The following is a 24707-nucleotide window of genomic DNA, read 5'->3' as shown; positions in this document are numbered from 1 at the left end:
GAAGTACTTCTGAATTAGTCAGTTTGAGCTGCCATACAAACTACTACCTCTACTTCCTACCATGTACTTACATGTGTTTGATTTTTCTCTCTCCCACAGACAAAGAAACCAGCGATAACAACTTTATCATTATGGGGGGCTGGAGACCATTTTGAAAGAAAAGGTTGAACATGGATTGTTGAAAAACATGGCTGGTGTGGAGAAGAGTGGAACACCTCAGGAGGATGGGAGAAGGGCACGGGGACTGAGGAGTCCACCTCAAGAACCAACGCTACAGGATCTCCATCTCCCACATTCACACAACATGAGTTTCCCTGGATGGAGACTTACACTGATAACCCAATTAGTGTTTTCAACAAAAAGTCGACTCTTTTAAGGCTTCAAAAACAATTTGAAAAATCCAAAAGAGTTTTGTACAGGAAAACGAGTACTTGGTTTGATGATGACTTTTTTTTTATTTGACAGGCAGAGTTAGACAGTGAGAGAGAGAGACAGAGAGAAAGGTCTTCCTTCCATTGGTTCACCCCTCAAATGACCGCTACAGCTGGTGCTGCGCTGATCTGAAGCCAGGAGCCAGGTGCTTCCTCCTGGTCTCCCATGCGCGTGCAGGGCCCAAAGACTTGGGCCATCCTCCACTGCCTTCCTGGGCCACAGCGGAGAGCTGGACTGGAAGAGGGGCAACCGGGACAGAATCTGGTGCCTGGACCAGGACTAGAACCCAGTGTACTGGTGCCGCAGGCGGAGGATTAGCCTAGTGAGCCACAGCGCCGGCCATGATGCCTTTTTTTTTTTTAACCCAGAAGTCTACTATAGAATTATTTAAAAATCTGGAATATAAAATTATATGTTGTTAGAGAAATTCGAAAATGAAGACTTTTTCTCTGAGACACATCCTCAATTGTACTGAAAGTCAAATATGAAAAGATAGCGTGTCTTCTGACATTTACTGAAAGTCTGACATGGAAAAATCTAGAAATAGAGTTTTCATTTCACAATGAAATGAATATCTCTATTTTCCTTTAATATGTTCTGACAAAACGATGCCGTTTGTTTGATTTTATATTACTTAGAAAACACTTTCACATAAATTACCTTGATGGAACTTGACAATAACATCCTGGAATGGACAGGAAAGTTATCAGGAACAACTTGGGGATGGGGAGACTCAGGGTTGGAAATTAATTTCTCAAAGGGGAAAAGAAAAGATTACTATGGGATCACCTTAACACTATTTAGAAATGAGAAAGTCTGAGAAAGTAAGGAAAGAAAATATTTCCTGGAAATATTATATAGAAACACGAAGACTAACCTTATGGGTAATGAATTAAAATAACAATATGTGAGCATAAGTATTGCACTAAGTGATTTGTAGGAAGCCTCATCTCATTGGAAATGGTAACCGATGCTATAAGGCCTAATGAGGATGGTGTGTGACACAGGGTAACGCAAAGCTATAATGAACCTCATTCTCTGATGTGAAGGTGGCGTGTCTAAGCCTGTTATAAAAAATAAAAGCAACCTAGATTCTATGTAGTCAGGAAATCAGTGAATTAAACTACTATTTAAACTACACACACACACACTCCTATTTTACATATGTAAATATATTTTATATAAGTCTATAAAACATTTAAATATATATTTACTTGTCTAAAAGATTTGGAATCTATTTCTTAGAGCACTGATACTCTGCATGAGAAAATCAAATATTATGGTTATAAAATAAACTTCTTAATGTAGAACATTTCTTAAATCAGTGGAAGACTATCCACTGAAAACAAAGACTTAATTTCCTTTTATAAATAGCTGTGGATTAGAGTACAACAATAGTTCTAACTCTGCTGTTGCTGTGCATTTAAAGCCAAGATGATGACTGTATTGAAAAAGAGGGAAGAGAAAATCAATAGATTATGGCTTCAACGGAGCTCACAACAGTGCTGATTAGAGAACACAAATGGATTGCATAATAGTAAAATAACTATAAACTGGGTATGGATTTAAGCCTATGTTAAGACCATTCTTAACTGCATTGTGTCTTTAGAAAACACGCACTGAAATTACAACAGCAAATTAAATCTATTGGACCGCAAAATTTAATACATAAGAAATAGCATTTTTTAATGATCTGGAAGAGGGAGTAAATAGCATGTTAATGAAATTTGCAGATGCTACTAAATTGGAAGGTGTTGCAAACAACAATGTGGACAAAGGCTTAATACAAATGGACGTTAAAAAGTTAGTAAAAAACAATGATGGCAACAAAAAAAGCAAGGAAAACTTGGGAAATATTCATTGGATAAATTTCAACTTGAGAAAGAGTAATCTACAAGAAATGCAACTTTGAAATTGGACTAAGATTTTCAGAGTATGAAACGGTAAATCCACATTTGAGAGATTCTGGCCCAGGTCCTAGGACGTGGTCATTGCTATACTCCCCAGCTCCATCTGGAGCAGAACAGAGGAACTATATTGCTTACTTGTAGATTTTTCATGGTGATTAAGATGAATAAAATACAGGGGCTGGTTGTATCAGTTAAAACAAAAACAATATGCACACGAGCAGCCTTCAAGTATAGCTGTTAAAATGCTGGTTGGGATATACGCATTCCATATCAGAGTGCCTGGGCTCAAGTCCCAGCTCCACTTCCTAGTCTACCTTCCTTTCTTCTAATGACACCATGGGAGGCAACAGGTGATGGCTCAATTTTTAGGTCCCTGGGACCTACATAGGAGGCCTGGATTGATGCTGCTATGTGAGCATTTGGGAAGTGAAACAATGATGGAAGATCTCTCTCTCCTCTCTCTCTCTCTCTCTCTCTGTTTTTTCAAATAAAGATAATAAATGAATAAGTATTTTTTAAAAGATTTATTTTATTTACTTTAAAGACAGAATTACAGAGAGAGGCAGAGACAGAGAGGTCTTCCATCCATAGATTCACTCCCCAGATGTCCCGGAGCTGATCCAAAGTCAGGAGCCAGGAGCTTCTTCCAGGTCTCCCACTTGGGTGCAGGGGCCCAAGGACTTGGGCCATCTTCTACTGCTTTCCCAGGCCATAGCAGAGAGCTGGATTGGAAGTGGAGCAACTGTGACTCAAACTGGCATCCATATGGGATGCCAGTGCTTCAGACCAGGGCTTTAACTCGCTGTGCCACAGCGCCAGCCCTGTGAATAAGTAATTTTTAAAAATACTTATAGAAGAAAAAGAGGTTACTTTTGAGGACACCTCAAATGATAATGTATTTGTATTATTTAATCATGTTTATAATGAAAAGGAGCCATGAAAAATATCCAGATACCTGAAAATTTTATGTGAATGTCAGGTGATGTCATTCAATTATTTATGAGTGATTATAAAATGCAATTAATAATTATGTTATTAAATATAACTAGTGGTCTTCCAGAAATTAGTAGATAGAAGAATTCCCCTTCCCTACTGCTTGTGCCTAAATCCAAGAAATTAGTGGTATAACTGAATGTCATGGGGGATTATGTCATTGACATCTCAGAATGTCTATAAGGTTGGGCTGAGAATTTGATTTATGCAGAAAGCTCTGCAGTCAGTAAGAAAATAATAATTTATCTATAATGTTTTACCAACCCACCGGAGGCTGAGATATAGTTCCCTGAGGATGAATGCTCACCTCTGTTTATTGGATCTATTAAAGCTGAAGCCTCATTCAGAACCTGGGCTCTTTCCATAGCATTTTATGGTTGTGTAAATGTGTTGTGTGTGCTTTCTTTTAGATTACATTAGTGTTGTTTTTGAGTAGAATCTGCTACCACTGCACCTGTGATGGAGGCAGAGTATTCTTTTTTTTATTTTTATTTTTTAGATTTATTTATTTATTTGAAAGGCAGAGTTACAGAGAGAGATATATCTTCCATCTGCTGGTTCACTCCCCAAACAGCCACAATGGCCAGGGCTGGGCCAGGGTGAAGACAGGAGCCAAGAGCTTCTTCCAGGTCTCCCACATGAGTGCAGGGGCCCAAGGACTTGGGCCATCCTCTGCTGCTTTCCCAGGTGCATTAGCGGGGAGCTGGATCAGAAGCAGAGCAGCCAAGACTCAAACCAGTGTCTATATGGGATGCCAGTGCTGCAGGCCATGTCTTGAACCCACTGTGTGCCACAGTACTGGCCCCAAAGGGTATTCTTGTTTGCCAGATGCAACTATGAGAACTGGTGTAGAGCAATCCCAAGAGTTATGGATGCTGGGTGGCAACAGTGGTGGAGGAATTGAAAGCCTGTGTACAGAGAGCTCTTTCCTCCTGGGGATCATCTTTCTTGAATACTCAGTACTGTTTAGGGGGTTAGCCTTACATAAGAAGATATTCTTTATGAGAGTTTGAGCCTCTGCTCTTAACCATTAACTATGACAAAGCAGTCTGAAATCATTAATTCAACACTTTTTTTTTTTTTAAGATTTATTTGTTTGAAAGGCAGAGTTACAGAGAAGAGAGAGAGACAGAGACCTTCTTCCGTCTACTGGTTCACTCCCCAAAGAGTGGCAACAGCCAGGGATGGGCCAGGTGGAAGCCAGGAGCCTGGAACTCCATCCAGGTCTCCCATATGGGTGGCAAGGGCACAAGCACTTGGGCCATCTTTCCCCAGGCCATTAGTAGGGCGCTGGATCAAAAATGGAGCAGCTGAGACTCCGGTCATTGTTCTGATGAGATGCCAGCATTGCAGGCAGCAGCTTAACCCATTTCAGTACAACACCAGCCCTTGACATTTTAAAACTCTGGTATCATCTTATCTAAATGGATATGAACACTTTGTAGTTAGGCTATTTAGCTGGTAAATTTTATTTCAATAAATTGTACTAAAAAGTTCAAAATATTGTGGGAAAAAAATGGGCTTTTTCCTGGTTATGAACAAATGTCTTAAGAATATCAAATTTTGGGCCGGCGCCGCGGCTCACTAGGCTAATCCTCCGCCTAGCGGCTCCAGCACACCGGGTTCTAGTCCCGGTCGGGGCGCCGGATTCTGTCCCGGTTGCCCCTCTTCCAGGCCAGCTCTCTGCTGTGGCCAGGGAGTGCAGTGGAGGATGGCCCAGGTGCTTGGGCCCTGCACCCCATGGGAGACCAGGAAAAGCACCTGGCTCCTGGCTCCTGCCATCGGATCAGCGCGGTGCGCCGGCCACAGCACGCCGGCCGCGACGGCCATTGGAGAGTGAACCAACGGCAAAGGAAGACCTTTCTCTCTGTCTCTCTCTCTCACTGTCCACTCTGCCTGTCAAAAAAAAAAAAAAAAAAAAAAAAAGAATATCAAATTTTTAGCAATTTAGGACACTTTTCAGCAATATTTGAAAAAGGTTTAGAGACACAGATAGCTGCTTCCATAGCCTATTTATTTACCAAAAATGTCTACATTTCTCACGATATACAGTACAATAAGAAGAAAGTGGGCCACTGAACCAGACAGATCAGAATTTATTTATATATCAAAACCACCATATATTATCTTAATGATATTGAGCAAGCTACTTAATAAAATATCTGATAACTCAATTCCTCTTTCATGGATTAAAAAAATGAAGAAATTAAATGATACACTTGCAAAAGTTCTAATAAAATGTCTACCACAGAATCCGTATCCATACAGATTTAGTTGTTGTCCTCTTTCTTAAATAAGTACTGAGAGAGTTCAATGTGGCTACTGGAACCATAATCCAATTATGAAGTTCTGTTCCTTTATTCATTTCTTCATTAAATATTTATCAAGGGCTTGCAAGTAGTGCTCTATGTCAGTTGGGTGAGTTTACACCGAAATAAGAAAATGTAAAGAGAAGGGAATGACAGGCACATTGATAAGAATGATATGGGAGAAAATCAAAAAGATTTTTATAATATGAAAGTAGCATGAGATTCTAAGGGAAAAAAGAATTGGAAACAGCTCTGAGGAAAGGAAGCATTTTAGCTGGGCCTGGAAAGCAATAGAGGTTTTTTTTTTTTTTTTTTAAGATTTATTTTATTTATTTGAAAGAAGTTACAGAGAGAGGTAGAGCCAGAGAGAGAGGTCTTCCATTCTGCTGGCTCACTCCCCAAATGATCACAATGGCCAGAGCTGCAGATCTGAAGCCAAGGAGCCAGGAGCTTCTTCCAGGCCTCCAATGTGGGTGCAGGAGCCCAAGCACTTGGGCCATCTTCCACTGCTTTCCCAGGCCAGAGTAGAGAGCAGGATCAGAAGTAGAGCAGCCGGGACTTGAGCTGGTGACCATATGGGATGCCGACACTGCAGGCAGTGGCTTTACCTGCTATGCCATAGCACCGGCCCCAGCAATAGAGTTTTAGAAGAAGGAAATTGTAGGAGGGAAGTGTGGAGATTGGAAGGCTTGTGGTTCAGTTTCATGCAAGCAAGAGGCCTGCAAAGATGGGAGGTGATGCTGGGCAGCAAAATTTGGTTTAGCCAATGCAGGCTTTGAATGCCTCCTAAGGAGGAGGGATTCCATGTGATAGGTAGTGAGGCATCAGTAGAAGTTTCTGAGCAAAGGTATTCTACCTGGTTCATTAGGTGTTCCTTCTAAATTCACATTATTAGATATGCATGCCACCAGGCCTTCATTTAAGTTGCTGAGATGTGCAGGAGAGAGATGAGAGCCAGCCACCTACCACTGGAAGCCCTTCTCTATGAGAGCATCAGCCCATGCAACAGCACTCGCGGCTCAGGTTTCAGCCTGATAGCAAGGATCTGTATCGTGCTGTCATCTTTGTGGTCTCCTGGCTGATAAAGCCAGCCCGAGAAACTAGGTCAAGTGTTTCCTGAAACCAACCCACACTGTTCTCTGTGATTCCAGTGAAAACCCTGGGCACGTCTTGATTTCCCTGAATCCATGCTGGCCTTGTGTTCACAGTCAAAGGTTACCAGATTCTGTCAGGAAATCCTATCAATGCTCAAGTCCTTGGGGAAGGAATGTATGCGTTTTCTTGCAGAACAGGAGAGAGAGCCCGGTTCAGTGCTGAAAGGGTGTGATAAGCTCAGTTATAACTCATACAAATTTGACATTAGAAATTTAGAGGAGAATAGCACCAAACAATGGTGGAGTGAACGGTGAACAGGACTCAAGACTGGATCAGTAGGCCTTTGTCAACCCACATGACCATCAATATGGGATGTGCTGTGCCACAACACCCACTCCAATGAAAAAAATCTTAAAGAGATTTTCAGAAGTCTAAAATAATGACACTGTTAATCTTTAAAAATTTGGATAATAGTTTTTTTAGTAAAACATGTTATATATGTTAGCATAAGTGGGCTTATTGTGTTTTAAATGAGTTAATATTTAATTTTTTAAAAATATTACTTTATTTGAAAGGCAGACTGACACAGAAGAGACATAGAGATCTTGTGTCTTCTGTTTCACTCCCCAAATGCCCACCACAGCCAGGGCTGGGCCAGGCCAGAGCCGAGGATCAGGAACTCCATCTGGGTCTTCTACATGAGTGGCAAATGCATGAGCATCGTCGGCTGCCTCTTGAGTGTAGGACTGGGAAGCTGGATGGAAAGCAGAGCAGCTAGGACTTGAGCCAGACACGTTGATGTGAATGCGGGTGTCACAAGCCCCAGCTTGGCCAGCTGTGCCACAACACCTGCCCCTTCCATTTTCATTTCCATGATAAATGTTGACAGGGGTAGCTCACACAAACAAAAACCAGTTGACACCTTTCTTTGGAGTATAAAGAAATCCTGAGAGCAAAACGCTGGGGAACGGCTTGAACTAAAAGAACAAGCCCTGCTGGTTACCTCCTGCACCCTGAAGGCAGGCAAGCTGTGCACGCTTCTCAAGGCTTTCTCCTGCCCTATGGTGTGGGTGACGTGCAAGCTGCCTGGCAGTGTGAAGACTAGATGGCAAGAGCGTGTAAAACTGTTATTGGGTGCACGGCATTTGAATACTCAGTCAATATTGGCCGTGTCTGTCATCATCATGAGTATGTCACTGCTGCCACTATCGCTGCCACACAAGGACTATTGCTCTGGTGGTGTCGTTCCTTGGGGTCTGCATTTGCTGGTCCCTGTGCCCGGCATACTTCCCCTTCCTTGTTGTCCAGCGGATCCTCTTCGTTCTTCCTGTATCAGCATAGAGCTTCTTTGAGTTGGCAGTCTTCATCAACCTCTCAAAACTGTTTGGTGCTCTCCTGTAAGCCCCTCACCCTTGCCTGCTGCAGAGCACACCTCAATACAATTGCTGTGTCTTTGCTGGCTTTTCCATTGCACTCTGGGAACTCTGGAAGAGGAGGGACCACACCTCCCTCACCACTGTCATCAACAAAGCTCAGCGCTGTGCCCTACAGTCAGTCAAGTCTTCTTGAATACATTTTGCAAAATCTCCAATACGCTTCCTGCCCTTCCGCTGCTGTCGTGCCCCAGGACACCCAACGAAGGTGGTATCCAAGTCTTCCTGAGAATCTCTGTAACAGCTAAGCTCAAACAGTAACCAGGGCTTCATTTATGATATTAAGGTACTGGCTACTAATCTTAAAGGATGTTTGCTTGTGTGTTTTAATTTCCCAGTGATTCAGAGTTGTACTGACCTTGGTATAAAAGCTGGTTAATTCGTGGCTGTGATGCAGACAGTAAGTATTCACCATCTAAGTTGGAGAAGTGAGATGGCTAGAGAAAGTCCTCCTGGGTGCCAGCCTGTACCAGAGCTTGTCACCACCTGGGGCAAGGGAGCATAAACAATGCTGTTTGCCTCTGAGCCCCTTTCTTTCTGTCTTGAATAGAATGTATGTCTGCACTTCTCTGATCCACTAATGGCTGGTGGCAGCTCCAGGGTTTCCAGTGAAGAGGGGCTTAGGGAGAACAGTATCCTTGAGTGGGGCTTAGGAGCTTTTCCCTAAAGCTGTATTTACACAGTAAACACACTGGTTTAACTTAGATCGCAAGTTGATTTTGCAGGGTGTTCTTGGATGTAAGAGGGTGTGAAGAACTTCCAAGCCACCCCACTGCCCAGAGCACGTCTATTTTTAGTGTGGAAACATTTGAAGTAAAGGAATAGGAAGGTTTGCTAAGATAGGTCTGACTAGATCTCTTTGTTAGCACTGTTTATGTTAGTAAATGTACCTGTTATCTGCCAGGTGAGAAGTAGCAAAGAAACCTTCAACATGGTTTGTCACTGATGGGAAGAAGCCCTAGTCTGCATTTATCAGAACAATGTAGTCATAAGGGAGCAGGCAGCTTGGCAAAAGAAAGGTCAGGCTAGAAGCTGGAAGCTTATCACACAATTATTGGGTGTTTATTCCAGCTCTGGACAGAGACAAGAGACCTTTGGGAATTTACAACCTACTTGGGAAGACAAGACAATGCCTGCCGGATGACCAGGCAAGCATGTCTGAGAGCCTCCTCTTTGGCGTTCCTTGCTCCTCATAGTTATTCTTTGATCCTAATTATGGGTGGAAAGGAGAAGGAAGGAAGATGGGTAGGACGGAGCGGTAAAGTGGCCAAAAAGTTTAAGCTTCTGAAGCCATGAGCTTCAAATGTGAAGCCTTCATCATTTTATAGCTGGAACCTGCAGCTAACAGCTCATTAGGCCCCCTCGCTTCGCCAAGCAGGAGCCAGGCCTAGGCAGCAAGTGCCCCGCTGGTAACTGCTAGGACTCAGACCACAGCCAGGTCCCCTGGCTCCCCAACCCTCTCCTGGTCAGGTGCCTTGGAAGGTAAGGTAAAATGCCTGCAGAATCCCTAAGCCTGAGCCCAGGCTGAACGTGCTGAAGTGCCTTTGTTTTCCCTTTTATGGTTAGATGGCTTCAACAATTATTTGATTACCTACATTAGGAACTTTTTGTTAGCCTGACAGTTTTTATCAATCCTAATTTCTCAGTTACCAAAATAGAATTTAATAATCCTAAAATCTTCAGTCTGTATCAAAGGGATAAAGAGTTGTGTTTTTCCTGACCTATACATTCGCCTGTTCCTCCACTGCACGTCCTTAGCCTCCATGGATGTCTTGCAAGCTGCACAACAGTGCTCTTGGCCAGTGTTCTGAATGCCAGTGTGGTGTTTCGGCTGCTGCATCTCTACCTGGTTTTCCTTTGGTGACCTCAAACTTGGCAAAAAGCCAGCGTCCCCTGTTCCTATTCCTGTCAGTGACACCATCCCTCTTCCAGTCACCCAGGCCTGAAACCCTGGCGTCCTCTCCCTCTCTCCTTGTCTTCCACATGTCCTGGGTCACGCCTCTTCCTGAAACAGGTCTCTCGATGTTTCTCCTCTTCAATTCCAGCTTGCACACTCTGCCTCAGGTCCTCACCATCCCACCACCAGGTCACAGCAACAGTCGCACTGCTGTGCCTCCCCCTAGCAACCCACTGCACAGCCACAGCCGACTGCGCTAAACCCCCACTAAGCTAAAAACACAAACAGCCACCTCCCCCTCGACTCGCTTTGCACAATTCCCCCGTGTTCACGGGTGAGAAAAGTCAAGATCGAAACCCGGGACAGCTTGGCTTACGCCTTCACCACCTGTCTGGCCTGTCCCCCTACGGAAACATCGCGCTCCCCACAATTCACAATCACTCGCCGTGGTCCCCAGCGTCCACTCCCACCTGGCTCTGTCTCCTCAACCTGGACTCCTCAGAATTGCGGGGGTACTCACGGGTGGTTCCACGGAGGCGGCTGGGGCCCCGTTTCCCCCCGGGAAGCTCTGTGCGAGTCTGGCCCTTCCCCACTACAGCACTGACTTCCCCGGCGCCCCAGCGCCTATGTCTGCGGTCGGGATAAGGTGGTGCCCAGCGAAAGGGCCAGCGCGCTGCTCCGGGCGTCCCGGGCCTCGGCAGGCTCCAGCGCGCCGAGGGGCGGGCGCCGGCGATCGGGCCCGGAGGCCCGGGCGTGCCGGGGAGGGCCGGCGCGCGGCCGTTCCGCGCTCGGAGGTAGGTGGTGCTGTTGCGGCCACTGTGCTGCTCATTGGCGCCGCGCGGAGAGGCGGAATGTTCAACTCCTGACTCCGGCGGAAGCGTGGGAGCCGCGCGGGCCGCCGTCCTCCCGACCCCCGCCGCCGCCCTCGTCGCGCGGGGCTCCGCGCCCCCGGCTGCTGCTCGCGTCCGGCCCGGGAGCCAGGTAGGGGGCCAGGCTGCAGGCCGCGGACCGAGGGAGGGACGGAGGGAGAGGGCCCCGCCGCGCTCGCGAAGTCGTCCCGGTGGCTCCGGGCCGAGGGAGGCCCTGCTAAGGGCCAGGGGACCCAGCCGGACTGCAGGTCCCCACGGGGCGCCTCTTCCGGCCCCCGGGGGCCGCCGGGCCGCGGTGTGTGGAGCCAGCGATCCCGGGGCCCGCGCCGGCCCGCGGCCGAGTGCGGCTCCGGGAAGTTGGGGCCGGTCCCACGGAAAAGTTGGCGTCCGGAAGAGCCGGGCGCAGGCCGGGGCGGCCCGGGCTTAGGCGGCGCGGGCAGGGGGCGCCCTCCGGCCCCGCTGGCCGGGCCCGGGGCTCCGGCCGGCCGTACGGGCGGAGCCGGCCGGGCGGAGAGTGACCGGGGAACTCTCGGTGGGGGGCGAAAGGCGAGTCTCCCGAATCCGGGCCGGCTGCGGGCCCCTTCCCACGGACGGACGGGCGGGCGTGCGTGGGTGCGAGGACAGACAGCCGACTTCTGCTTCCCTGTGAGACTCGGCCGCGAGCGGCGGCTCCCACCCGAGCGACCTCTTCCCCTGCCCTTCCGGCCGCGTCCCGGGCCGCGTGCGGCGCCCGCCCGCCGCGGCTCCCTCCCGGCTCCCACTGAGGCGCGGGGCGCGTGGGCTCCGAGACCTGCACCGGGTCCGCAGCGGTCCGCCGAGGTCCCCCCGCCACGCCTGGCTGGCTCATGACAGCTCCAGGAAAACTTTGATTCAGAGCCGTCGAAATGTCATCGAGCCGCCTAAAAAAGGCAAAAATAAAAAATAAAAAAAACAACGGGGCGCCGCTGTTGGGTTGCTGGAAACGTACGTTTCGCCTGCTCCTTGAGATTGCCGCATAAGCACCGTTTCTGGGGGAACTTAGTTACTATTTTGGGCAGTTTGATAATGAAAGCAGCAGCGTTTGGTGGCCCACGGCAGCGACGGTGCGGCAGCCCGCTCCCTCGAGTCCCGGTGCAGGGGCTTCGGCCCGGCGCACCCGGGACGTTTGGGCTGGGACGCGGCTGAAGGTGTCCCCCGCCCTGCTCGGGGGCCTCCTTGCTCTCCTGACCTTCGCTGAAGCCAGGCTTCGTGGAGCCAAACCTACAAACGCGTTGAGAGACAAAAATAAACCAGTGATTCAAGACCGGCTAATGTCTTCTTTGTAGTAGGCCTCTCTCTCTGCAGTGGCATTTCTTGTTGTTGTTGTTTTTTTCCCACCTCATCCCCCCTACCCCCCAAATGTGACGGCTGTGCTTTAATTATGGTTTTGGTCATTTGTGGAGAGCCTTTGTTTTAAATTCTTGTTACAATAGTGAGCGATTTGGGAGCTTGCAAATGAATATGAATTTCATTTGTTTGAAAAGAGAGCATTAAAATAAAAGAAACAGTCTTTTGGAGGATGTGCTCTAGTTATTTTGGGCCTCCACCATTTAATTCCTCCTATAACTTCAGGATTATTTTGAGGGTTTTTGTTTTTGAACTGAAAAATGTTGTTTAAAACAAGTTTTAGTGGTAGTAATTGCAGAGTAAATCACCAAACTACAATGGCAAGGGGATGTGCTTTTCTTGTTTAGGAAGCAAACTAGATGATGGATTTCTTATTCTTTTAGGGAATGCATAAGGACACATTGAAGAGAGAGACACAGGGAAAGTAGTATCCAAATATTCAGCATGTGGATTTGGATCTAAAAATGGATGGTCAAAGATCTTGGGAACTAAGGGACCTTCTTGCCAAATAAGGAAACCTGGCAAGTTGCTCTGTGTATTTTAAGTCAGCACAAGAGTGAGTGCTATTGGCAATACATTGGCTCCCTGCCTATCTGCAGTGAGCACTGAAGCTGACTCGGAGAGGGCTGCAGGCTTAGGAGCAGGAGTTAGCAAGGGCGCGCAGTGGAGAAGCGAGTCATCAGCAGAAACATGCAAGAAATGACAGCGATGTTGCACGAAAGGGGTCAGATAAAGTGCGTGCGCAGCGAGAGAGCGAAGCGAACCGTTGGTTTCAGAAATTGAGAGATGCAGAAAAGAGAGAGGGGGACAATCCATGGTCATGTGTTTTTTTTTTTTAACCACAAAAAGATGTATGTGGTGATATGTTATTCTTGAATAAATTGCCTTATATCTGTATCCTGAGATGTCAGAAAAAAAAATCAACTAGGGTCATTTGCTTTCTATTTTATTCTACCCAGGACAGATTGACAGGGGCGCTGTGGCTTGTCTGAGTGTAATAGGAGCAGCCAAGGCCCTTCGTGTCTTACTGTAGGGAAGATTTAGGCTACTTCTAGTGTGGCTATTAACCTTGCCCCGCTACACACAAGTAAGCAGAGTTCCAGCTGTGCCCGGAAAACTGCACCTGTTAAGGAAAGAGAGCTGTAAATGCTAGAGCTTAGATTGGTTTGACTGATCCGTGGGTGCTTTTGTGTCAGACTCCTACGGACAGCTGGAGCATCGATTAGGCCCTAACAGCAGTGAAATTATCTCAACACAGCAGAAGATTCTATGAGAACAGAGCAGCCACTCATTTGACACCCTAAGCCCATTGTCACAATTGCTAATAGGAAATTAACACTTCATACTGACCTAGAGGTGTATAGGCAGCTATCGGGTAATTAGTGTAATAGAAAAGGGTCTTGTTTAAAGAAAGGCAAATAAGGGAAAGTCTAAGGAGGCTGCAGAATGAAACAATGGCAAAAGACTTGCAGTGAAAAAAAGAATCTGTCTTTGGTATCAGACCTGTGTGTGAATCTCAGTTGTGTTGCTAGCAAGCCAGGGAGTCAGCGCAAGCAGCCTTCGCAGCCTTGGTCCTCAGCTTCCCCACGTATTAGTTGGGGGCCTACATGAACGCTGTGAGAGCCGTGCCTGAAGCCTCAGCCACTGTGGCTGCGTGGTGGCGCAGGGTGTTCTTGCACACCTCTCAAGCCTCACACAGAAAGCCGCCCGCCTCGCCTGTCTCCCGGATCCTATGGAAGTGTGCGTGCAGGGACTCGATGGGAAGCTCTCATGACTACTCTGTGCTTTGAGTATAAGGGGTTTGCAACGGCTTCCTGTACCTCTGTGCTTATACACAGTTTTGCGGTGTTTGGGCCTGGGGGAGAATGCGAAGATGAACCCGTTTACACGTCTGTCTGAGAGATCTGGAAGTCATGTGAGCCAGGAAAGATTCTGACCCAGAGGCCAGCCCTGGAATCCCCTGGGGTCCTTCTCGGTGCTTGTGAGCACAGCTGGCCTTGGGCAAAATGCTTCCTTCTGATTCATCTCTAGACTTCATGTAGGAAAACCAAAGAGGAGGGAAGGGTTGCCGTCTGCAGGTCGTACAGTAAATTTTTGCATCTCGAGCTTTTCTACCAGAGTATCTTATTATGGAGAAGAAGGAATCTGTTCCCTCAAGAAACTGTACATCTACATGCCCACCGTGGAAGGCAGCACTTCAGAATCTTGCATTGGAACATTAAAATATTTAAACATTGCTTTATCGTCCATGATGTTCTGTTGATATGAACAAATAGAACAGACCCATGTTCATTCCAAATCTTAAAGTTGATGCTGCAGGACATGTTATTATTCGTATACCTTATTTATTATTTTTTTTTGGAATACATATTTTATGTACTTGAAAGGCAGAAAGAGCTTCTATCTGTTGGGTCACTCTCCAGATACCCACAACAGCCAGGGCTGGGTCACGGCTGGGCCGGGCCAGAGCCAGGAGTCCAGAACTCTATGTGGATCTCCCATGTTGGCGGGGACCCAGCTGCTGGAGCCCTCACCACTGAATCCCAGAGTACACGTAGGTTGGAAGCAGAGTTGAGATTCTAACCCTGGCATCATAATGTGAGATGCGTGTCCCAAGTGACAACCCCTGGGCCAAACGCTCGCCCCCTGTTCCTATACCTTGTGTGCTGTGCTTTCTACCCCGGGTGTGGGAATGAGCTGGGGATAGGTTCCGATCAAGGGCACTGCAGACCACAGCTCCACAGCCCAGCCCCTGATGCACAATGTGGTTGCATCTTGCTGGGATAAGAATAGTGGTAGGATGATCAACCAGAGTTCCCACTTTCTGAGCTGATCCTGTGGCTCAAGAGGACAAGTACTGTTAACTTTGAGAAAGGGGAGAAGGGGGAGAAGAGCTATGGGGGGATCTCTGCAGTGTGGCTCTCTCTTTCCTAGCCAGTTTGGGAGGAGACATTTCAGCTCCTCCCCATCCTTCTCCACACGGTTCAGAATCAGGCTCCTGGTACTGTAGCCCTCCAAGGAGGAGGGGTCCTCCCTACTTGAGAGTAGCTTCATTGTATTTATTATACTCTGGTTGGTCATGGTGATACTGCAGCCCTCCTAGAGTCGGGGTGGAGCCTAAAGCCTTACTCACTGTTCTCTCCTGCCTGGCGCTGGGCCTTCTGCTCTGGAGCTACCGCCCACTGAGCACCCTTCACCTGGAAAGAGCCAGAATATTCTCTGGTTAGGTAGCTCTAACAACCAGCCATTCTTTCTGCAGTTTTTGCCGACAGATAGTTTTGTCTCTGGACCAGCAAAACATAATATAGGGTCCTGCTCTGTCTGCTTTAGTTTTTTTTTTTTTTAATTTATTTTTATTTTGTTAGAGCTTCCATACACTGATTCACTCCCTAAATGCTATACCAGCCAGAGTTGGGCCAGAAGCCAGGAACCAGGAACCCAAACTGGGTCTCTCATGGATGGCAGAGACCCAAGCTCTTGAGCCATCACCTGCTACCTCCCAGGGTGTGCATTAGCAGGAAACTGTATCAGCAGCGGAACTGGGACCAGGCACTCCCATATGGGATGTGGGGTTCCCAAGCAGTAGCTAATAGCTGCAACCAGTGTCTGCCCCTTTGGAGTTTCCACATCTCCATTTCCTGTCTTCTCTGCTCTTAGATCAAGGCGGGGCATTCACTCAGTGAATCAGCCCAAATTGCACCTGTTCCGGCAGCAGCCAGGATGCTAAGGTCTTTTGTATTTGACCGAAAATGGTTCTGGACAGGAGCAGGCGCTGGGTAGCCGCAGGCCTTAGGGACAGGAGTTTGGGGGGCAGACTGGCCCTTGGAGGAGGCTCTGTACCCTGAGCCACTGCCCCGTAAGCAGCGAGCTCCACCGCGAGCCGGCCTCTGCACATCAGCGCGGTGCGTGCTCCCTCACCATCTTCCTGTGACGCAGGCTGCCTCCTATCAGTCAGCTCGGGAAGCCACACGGGGCGCACCCACAGCACGCATCCTCGTGGGCTCCTGTTGGGGCAGGGACACGTTCCCTGTGGTATCGCTTGGGGGGAGGGTGCCCCCGCCAATCACACTCCGGCTCCCGCTTCCCTCCTGAGAGCAGCGGTTCCGCAAGGAAGGTGTCGCGGAAGCTTTGCTTTACTGAGATGGTAGAGGAGAGGCACCGTGTCTCACGGAGCTAGCTGGATTTTGTGTTCCCCTTTGCTCCAGCTAGAGAGTTAAAATGGCTTTCATGGTAGAGCAAAGATGGAGGGAAACAAAGACACCACAGCGATTCTCTTTCCTCTCTCAGGTAGCCCTGCCCGGAGAAGTTCTCGTGGCTGAGCCCAACCGGTTCTGTGTAAGACACAGTGTTTTCTGGGCCTGGGAGAGAGCAAGGAAGGTCCAGGGTAGACACAGTCCATTCCTTTACCTAATCTCCTCCAGCTGGTCTTGCAACTTTCATCTGTCTGTCTACCCACTTACCTACCTATCTATGATGAAAAAAAAAAAAGAATCCTAGTAGAATAGATGTTCTGTTCAGGAATGGAATCTTTGAATCTTTGACCTTTGTGTCACAACCAAATGCTCTGAATCAAAGCTTTCCCTGTTTATGTTGAAGATAAGATTTGTAGGAGAAAAAAATAATTGCAGAGCAGTGATTCCAAAGTGACATTGTTTTAATACCCATGGTGATCAAGCAGTTTTTATTAACTTATTCACTGATCTGCATTAAGGAGGCTGCAATAACACTAGCATGAATATGTGTTAGGACAGGAAGTTTGGCAAAATAATTGGTTGAAGGCTGAAGGCTATTTTTAAAATTGTTTTTTGTCATATCAGGTCATGATAAATTCATTTTTTTCCTGTATTGTATGAACAATAAACTTTAAAAAATATTTATTTCATTTGAAAGAGACACAGAGTGTGAGAGAGAGGTCTTCCGTCCACTGATTCACTCCCCAAATGGCCACAATGGCTGGAGTTGGGCTGGTCTGAAGCCAGGGACCAGGAGCTTCTTCTGGGTCCCTTCATGGGTGCAGGGGCCCAAGGACTTGGGCTATGTGAAGAATAAATTTGTAACTATTATAAAGAAGGGGAAAAGGAAAGTATTAATTAGGTGTAAGAAAAAAGACTCAGAAACAATAGGTTTATATAAACCTGAATGATGGAAACATTCAGAGAAAATTTCAAAGCCCTTTTTCTAGTAAAGTTAATGCTTTTATAGAGTAGATGTATTTTTTAAATTACAATTTTCAGGCATTTCCTGGAGCAGGTGAGGGTTTTCTTGATGTGGGTATCTATTTGATATGCAGTAGATAAGATCTAAAAGATGACAGCAGTCACCATAGAAGGTGGGTATGCTCTCAGACCCAACCAGAGTGAGTGCTGCAATTGAAATGATAGACCCTAGAGACTCTAGTGTCTAAAAAAATGAAAGTATTGCCTTTGAAAACTGAAAATACTCTCCTTGTGAAGAAAGTTTGAAAGCAAAATGGTGATAACCAAATGAGATAAGGTCCTGCAAAACTGACCAAAACCAACCAAAGCAACAGAGAAGTTAGAAATAATTAACACATGCACAAAGAAAAAGACAGGTGAAAAATAGTGCATGTATTTATTAATGCTTGCTCTGAAAAACTAATGTAGATGGAAGAATATAAACCAGTTTTGATGACGAGGACAGGAAAGCATACCTGATTATGAAGGCTGAGGAGATAGCTGGCTCAGTTTGATAACCAAGCTTGCTTGAATGTTTAGAAACCACAGTGTCCATTTATCACGGGCCTGCAAGGTGCTGGGCACCGTGTGAGGTGCGGTCGTAGAGGCTCCCACTTGCTGCCAGCTGTGCGAGGTGGCTTTTACTGCCCTGCAGGAACTCAGGCCAGCGGGACGCTGATTCTTATCTGGGGTCTCACGGCTCCTGCGTTTGGATTGGCTGCTAGCTCTCTCTGACGTGAGTCCTTCCCTTACTTCCATTTTGAAATCGCCATGATTTGGAAGAAAGATGTCTAAAAAGTCAGGTAACACTTTGCACACTTGATGGCTTTTGGCTTATCAGTTTTGAGACACTGACTGGAAAGGATTTGGCCTTTTATTTGCTGGGTCTTTAAATGTCATAATCTGGAAAAAAGTGTTGGGTTCAGGTCACTGAGAGGCAGAGACAGAGTTCAAACTCATTTCTACCTCCTTCTAAAACTGCTTTGTTACTGTTAGAGTCGAGGGGGGGGTCTTATTTCTTAAACTTATTTTTATTAATACTTATTACTTACTTATTTGAAAGGCAGAGTGAGAAAGAGAAATAACTTCCATCAGCTGGTTCTTTTCCTAAGTGCCCACAACAGCGGGACTGGGCCAGCGAGAAACCAGGAGTCCAGAACTCTGAAGTCTCTGATGTGGGTGCAGGGACCCAAGCACTTGAGTCATCACCTGCTGCCTCCCAGGGTACACAATAGCAGGAAGCTGGATCAGAAGTGGAGCCAGGACTCAAACCCAAGCAGTCTGGTAGGGGATATGAGCATCACAAATGGCATTTTAACCACTGTGCAAAAGGCCAATCCACTTTGTTTTTAATTTTCGGCAAAAATAAGGGTCATGGGGAGGCAAATGATTTATTTGAGGTCAACACTGATCTGAAGTCAAGAGACAAAACACAGAAATGCCTAGAGACCAAGTCTTTTATTTTTGGTGAAGACTAAAACTTTAAAAAGTAAAGTAACACTCCTTTTAAGATTTCCTATCTTTATTTTTATTTTTTATTTTTTTTTTATTTTTTTTTATTTTTTGACAGGCAGAGTGGACAGTGAGAGAGAGAGAAAGAGAGAAAGGTCTTCCTTTGCCGTTGGTTCACCCTCCAATGGCCGCCGCGGCCGGCGCGCTGCGGCCGGCGCACCGCGCTGATCCGATGGCAGGAGCCAGGAGCCAGGTGCTTTTCCTGGTCTCCCATGGGGTGCAGGGCCCAAGCACCTGGGCCATCCTCCACTGCACTCCTTGGCCACAGCAGAGGGCTGGCCTGGAAGAGGGGCAACCGGGACAGAATCCGGCGCCCCGACCGGGACTAGAACCCGGTGTGCCGGCGCCGCAAGGTGGAGGATTAGCCTAGTGAGCCGCGGCGCCGGCCTAAGATTTCCTATCTTTATATGATTCCATTTTTGATAATTAGCTGACGATGCTATACTCATATACTTTCAGCAATTTAATTACTGGTTACAATCTTTTAAATTTTAATTTAAGGAAATATTTAAATAAAAAAATTTGGCAGGCCATTCAGATGATTAAATTCAACCACCCTGTTTGTGTTTTTCAGTGAGAGTGGAGTTGTAACATTGTATTGTGCTTTGATTTATATGATATTCCTGCCCTAATCCACTTCTGTGTTGTTTGATAGTTAACATTGAAAAGAGCTTTGAGAGTTTTTGAAACAGAAGTTATAATGCTAAAGAATTAGGATTGAGAATTGTTGCATGGAAAAAATTCTTTTTGTTGAAAATTATTTTTTTAAAGATTTTTATTTATTTGAGAGGTAGAGTTACAGAGAGCAAGAGAGAAAGAGAGAGAAAGGTCTTCCCTCCGCTGGCTCACTCCCCAAATGGCTGCAATGGCCAGAGCTGAGCCAATCCAAAGTCAGGAGCCAGGAGCCTCTTCCAGGTCTCCCATGTGGGTGCAGGGGCCCAAGGAGTTGGGCCATCCTCTACTGTTTTTCCCAGGCCATAGCAAAGAGCTGGATCAGAAGAGGATCAGCCGGGACTAGAACCGGCACCCATATGGGATGCCGGCGCCACAGACGGAGAATTAACCTGCGCCACAGCGCCGGCCCTGAAAAGTAATTATTTTAACAGGGTGGGATTAAAGCATTATACTTAGTTTGGCACACTCTGTCAATAAACACATCTAGATGAGTCTTGTTAAATTCTGGTGTCCTTGATGGAGAATGTATTTGGAAAATTAGGATATTACTTGGTCAGGTGGCAGTGTTCTCCTAAGTGTTTTATGATTAACCAGCAGCTCAGATTTTTCATTCTTCTGGTCATAAGTTGATTCTCTTAGAATAATAATTTTAACTTAGAGGAAGAATACTCACATACAGGCACACACAGAGGTTTTGCAAATGTTTATGGAAATGCATGTTATTGTTTATTCCTTTTTTCCATAAATGCTTTGAAGGCCCTTCACATGTTTTCTGACATTTATGTGTGTGGGAATGGGAATCTCATGGTTTTCAGCCAAGCCCATGATGCTTTGCCAGTATCACTGGAGCTGGGGCTGGCATTGTGGCACAGCAGGTTAAGCCACCATCTGCAGTGCCAGTATCCTATACTGGTGCCAGTTCAAATCCTGGTTGCTCCACTTCCAATCCTGTTCCCTGCTAATGCACTGGGAAAGCAGTGGAAGATAGCCCAAGTGCTTGAGCCCCTAGACCCACAAGGAAGACTCACATGAAGCTCCTGGGTTTTGGCTTTGGCCAGGGCAGTGTGTTGTAGCCATTTGGAGAGCGAGCTAGTAGATGGAAGCTTGCTCTGTCTCTCCCTCTCTCTAACCCTTTTAAATAAATAAATAAATAAATAAATAAATCTTTCTTCTTTTTTTTTTCCCCCTAGGATCATGAGTTAAAAACCTGTACTCACACTCTAGAGTTGTTAAGTCTCTTCAGTCAGACGAGACTTAATTTTTTTACAGTCTCAAAGCATTCGAGTAATTGAACAGCCCCATTCCTGTCCAGCCACGTCTCCAGCGGCAGAGTGTAACACACTGTGAGGAACAGTGGTTCTGGGAGCAGCCTGACCGGTTGCCTCACGTCACAGACTGCGTTCCTCTGGTGCCCGTGGGTAGTTTGACACGTGGCGGGTCACTACTCGGGTCATCAGCACTTCCTGGGCTTGTTCAGCACCACAGGGATAGGATTGATTCCCAGTGATTGCACCCTGGTTCCCCTCTCTGCTTTTGTTCTGGGAAGGATTTCGCTACTCTTCCCTCACTCACCCTTAGGATTCGGCGGGACCCAGCACCAGAAGCCTCCCCGTCATGTGACGCCTAGGCAGCAGTTTCCAGTTGAGAATTTGCCACAGGATCCTCTGGGGGCACTTGCAGAAGCCGCAGGCTGACGTCTTCCCACCTACAAGCGGTGTACCGGAAGAATAATCAGAGTAATTATTAAGCAGATGTGGAGCAGGCACTGCAGTTCCAGGTGTAAACGGACATGAATCTGGAGGGAAAGACTAACGGGTGATGAAAGGAGTTGCGGCACCAAAGGGGAAGGCTCAGAGAGGCTGGCGGGTGAAGTGGTGAAGGCATAGCACTAGAAAGTGCCCTGGAATTAAGACACCAGTTACAGGTGGAAAGAGTTCAGTGTGTCCTACCAGTGAATGCAAAAGGCTCACTCAACTATGGCCTATGTATTGTTGTTTGTTTGTTTAAGATTTATTTATTTGAGAGGCAGAGATAGAGACAGGTCTTCCATCCACTGGTTCACTCCCCAAATGGCTACAATGACTGGGGCTGGGCTGATCTAAACCATGAGGCAGGAGCCTCCTCCGGGCCTCCCACGTGGGTGCAGGGCTGCCTTCCACTGCTTTCCTAGGCTATTAGCAGGGAGCTGTATTGGATGGAGCAGCTGGGACTTGAACCAGCACCCATATGGGATGCCAGCATCACAGGCAGAGGTTTAACCAACCATGCCACAGTGCTGGTCCCGAAAGTATATCCTATTACAATTCAAAATTCTAGGGATGATAGAGGATCCTAAAAGCTTTCAAAGATGAAAAAATAATGTAAAAAGGATTAGTAACTGAAGTAGCATCAGACTATTCAGCGGGCACATTAGAAGCTAGAAGAAAATGAAATAATACTTTTAAAATTATACAGAAAATGATTTCCTACTTAGAGTTCCATAACTAGTCAGGCCACCAACCAAGGCATTTGAACACACAGATTCTCAAAAAATTACATTCTGTGTGCCTCATTCAAGTAGCTAATGGGAGATGCACATTATCAAAACAAGGGAATTGCCAAAGAGAAGGCAGGAGATCCAGGAACAGGGTTTTCCACAGAGGAAAACGGTGAAGGAAGTTCTTAGCATGGTTGTCGACAGGAATTCCCAAGCCAGGTCAGGCCTAGTGAGCAGCCAGTCCAGCCAGACTGAATCAGGGTGCAGGGTGTAGGAAGAATGTCTCTGATTTAGAAAAAGGATAACTTAATGTGTGAGTTTTATTGAGGAGTTTTGTAGTTCTTAGGAGAGTTTGATGAGGTGAATAAGTGTTGTGAATATATAAAAAGCTAAGCAAAAACAAAACCAGGGCAACTAATAACTCCAGGAGAAACAAAAGGTTACCCAAGAGGGGAAATATAGTCATTAAGTCCTAAAGGGAACTGCTGGGAATAATATTTACTTTGTTAGACTCCTATAAACTCTAAGTATTGACTTAGCCAAATGTTGTAACAGAGCCGAGAGGATTGGGGAAGTGTGACATATTTGTATATGGAGGTACAGATGGTATTTGAGAACTAAATGCTTATGTTCCACAGGGAGAGTTGAGTTGCCTCTCGAGAGTGAGAATTGGGTATGTGGAACAAGGCAGCTAGGGACTTCCACTTTGTATTATAAACTTGGCAGTCCTATTTCAATATTGTACTTTGGCAAAAATAAAAATAGTTAATAAAAATATAGACCCAGCATTTGTAGTGCTGAGAGAATCTTAAATACTGTGTTTTGCATTTTACTGAACAAACTTTTTCACTTGTATACTCTATATACCCACCTTTTAGCATGTTCCTAAACTTCACCCAAACTTTATTCTTTCTGATGTTTCACTGACCATGCGATGTAGAAAAAAATCGACAAGGTAAACTGGAACTTCAGATATGTTTATAGACTGTCTCTGGATCCGGGGCTGTCCTCCACCCCGCCCGCTCCGCTCCGCTCCCCTCCCCGTGTTTTTGTGTTGACTCTAAATGACCTCAGCAGTCAGCCCTGCCTCGTCCTCCTCCCCCTCCTCCTGCCTCTCCGTGAGAGAGGTCTGCATTCCTCAGCCACCTGATGTTCCTCAGATGGGATGATGGCACACGGCTGCTCCGCCCCACACCAAGCTCTCTGGCTGTTGGTGGATGGCGCTCAGGGAAGCCCCAGGTGTTCATGAAGAGATTTTGTCAGTCTGTATAGCCACAGGCTGCCCTCCTCCACCTTTTTATTTTGACAAACTCTCTTCACATTTTGCCGCACCGCGCTCTCCCGACAGGGACAGGGGTTGCAGGAGTTCAGGGTGAGGTAGATGCAGATGTCCAGAAGCAGGACAGCCCCTGCAAACCAAAATGCCATTATCTGCTGTGCATATTACCTGTGTGTATTACCTGACATGCAGTTAATATTAAAATTTCCCTCGGATCCTAATAGTATTTTCTGTAGATGGGTGTTAGCCCGGAATCCAGTGGTCACACATTGCATTTAGTCACCTTTGGTCTGTAAGTCCTCCTTATGCTCTGAGTTTCCCAGGTTTCTGTTTGTTTCTTTGTTTTTTAATCTTTCATGATAGTTACAGTCATTAGGACCTCAGGCCAGTGTTTTGATAGCATATCCTACAAATTTGAGTTTTTCTCTTTGTTCTTACATCTTAAGATTCTGTGTCACACACACAGACTTTTTATCAGCTCTTAACGCTGTTTTGGTTTACTTTTGGTTTCCCTGCTGCCCTGCGGTTTGGCTTAGTGCACAAGGAATGACCGTCTCTTACCTGGAGAGCACTGGAACTCCCGGCTGCAGGAAATATCAAAGTAGCCATCGCGGGGAGGGGTCAGCGGTTCCTCTGGAAACAAGCACACTCTTGTGTTGTTTCTTTTTCATTTTTTTTTTTTAACATCCTTGGCAGTGTTTGTGGTTGACTTAGTATGTTGTAACCAAGGGCAGATTTTCTGCTTTTTAATTAAGTTCTGCTGCAGTGCGCAGGCCCAGGAGCCAGGTTTGGAAAGTCCTTGGCCAGCCTTTGCCATGCCTGAGCTGGTGGCTTCTTGCTGGAGCCCAGAGGCAGAATGCGTGCTGGGTTTGCAGCGCCGTGGCTGTCCTCGTGCCAGGGCGCTCCGTGGCTGAGGTTGTGTGTATTTTGCATGACGTGAGGGCAGCATGGAGCCATGGCATGCCTCAGATGCCAGGAGGACTATGCAAGCGTGCTTCCCAGTGGTCATGCCCGCCTGGCAGGAGGCCCTGGGTGACAGGGTGGCCCACAGGCAGCGCCGCTACAGGTCCCGTCTGAGCCAGTGCTGCCTTGTTCAAGGTCTGGACAGGCCACTACCGCCTTTTGCACGGGCTGCCTGGTGTGTAGTCTGGCTTCCTTCCTCTTCTGAGCCTCCACAGTGCTCTCTGGCAGCGCGCGACCGGGGTGCCTTTGGTGGAGAAGGCTGGCGGGGCCTCGTGGTGCGCCCGTGTGACCGAGTTTTCCCTCT

The 24707-nt window shown here is 46.8% G+C and overlaps 2 protein-coding genes across 7 annotated transcripts in view; one reads left to right on the top strand and one right to left on the bottom strand.

Moving 5' to 3' along the window:
• Positions 1-845: 845 nt before the first annotated feature.
• LOC127491525 (translation initiation factor IF-2) lies at positions 846-24049 on the bottom strand. Its single transcript, XM_070069878.1, has 5 exons — positions 24002-24049; positions 15433-15500; positions 11458-11837; positions 10590-11360; positions 846-8066 (listed from the first exon to the last, which is right to left on the bottom strand). The coding sequence occupies exons 1-5, from the start codon at positions 24047-24049 to the stop codon at positions 7945-7947; spliced, it is 1389 nt and encodes a 462-aa protein (XP_069925979.1). The 3' UTR covers positions 846-7944.
• The window catches only part of MAP3K20 (mitogen-activated protein kinase kinase kinase 20), a 174857-nt gene continuing 161065 nt past the window's right edge, over positions 10916-24707 (top strand). For 2 of the 6 annotated variants that reach the window (XM_008258756.4, XM_070070686.1), the window contains exon 1: positions 10916-11050. Coding sequence is in view for 4 of the 6 variants with exons in the window: in XM_008258754.4 (XP_008256976.2) it covers positions 24388-24578 (191 nt within the window). In the remaining 2 variants the exon portion in view is untranslated. Of the gene's footprint in view, positions 11051-11389; positions 24579-24707 lie in introns of those variants that run through there. The other 4 variants (XM_008258754.4, XM_051849412.2, XM_017342939.3 and 1 more) reach the window with 4 other exon arrangements.

The sequence above is a fragment of the Oryctolagus cuniculus genome, chromosome 3, assembly GCF_964237555.1.
Source record: "Oryctolagus cuniculus chromosome 3, mOryCun1.1, whole genome shotgun sequence".
Taxonomy (NCBI): domain Eukaryota; kingdom Metazoa; phylum Chordata; class Mammalia; order Lagomorpha; family Leporidae; genus Oryctolagus; species Oryctolagus cuniculus.
The sequence above is the reverse complement of the archived record's forward strand: the minus strand, read 5'-3'. Positions and strand labels throughout refer to the sequence as shown.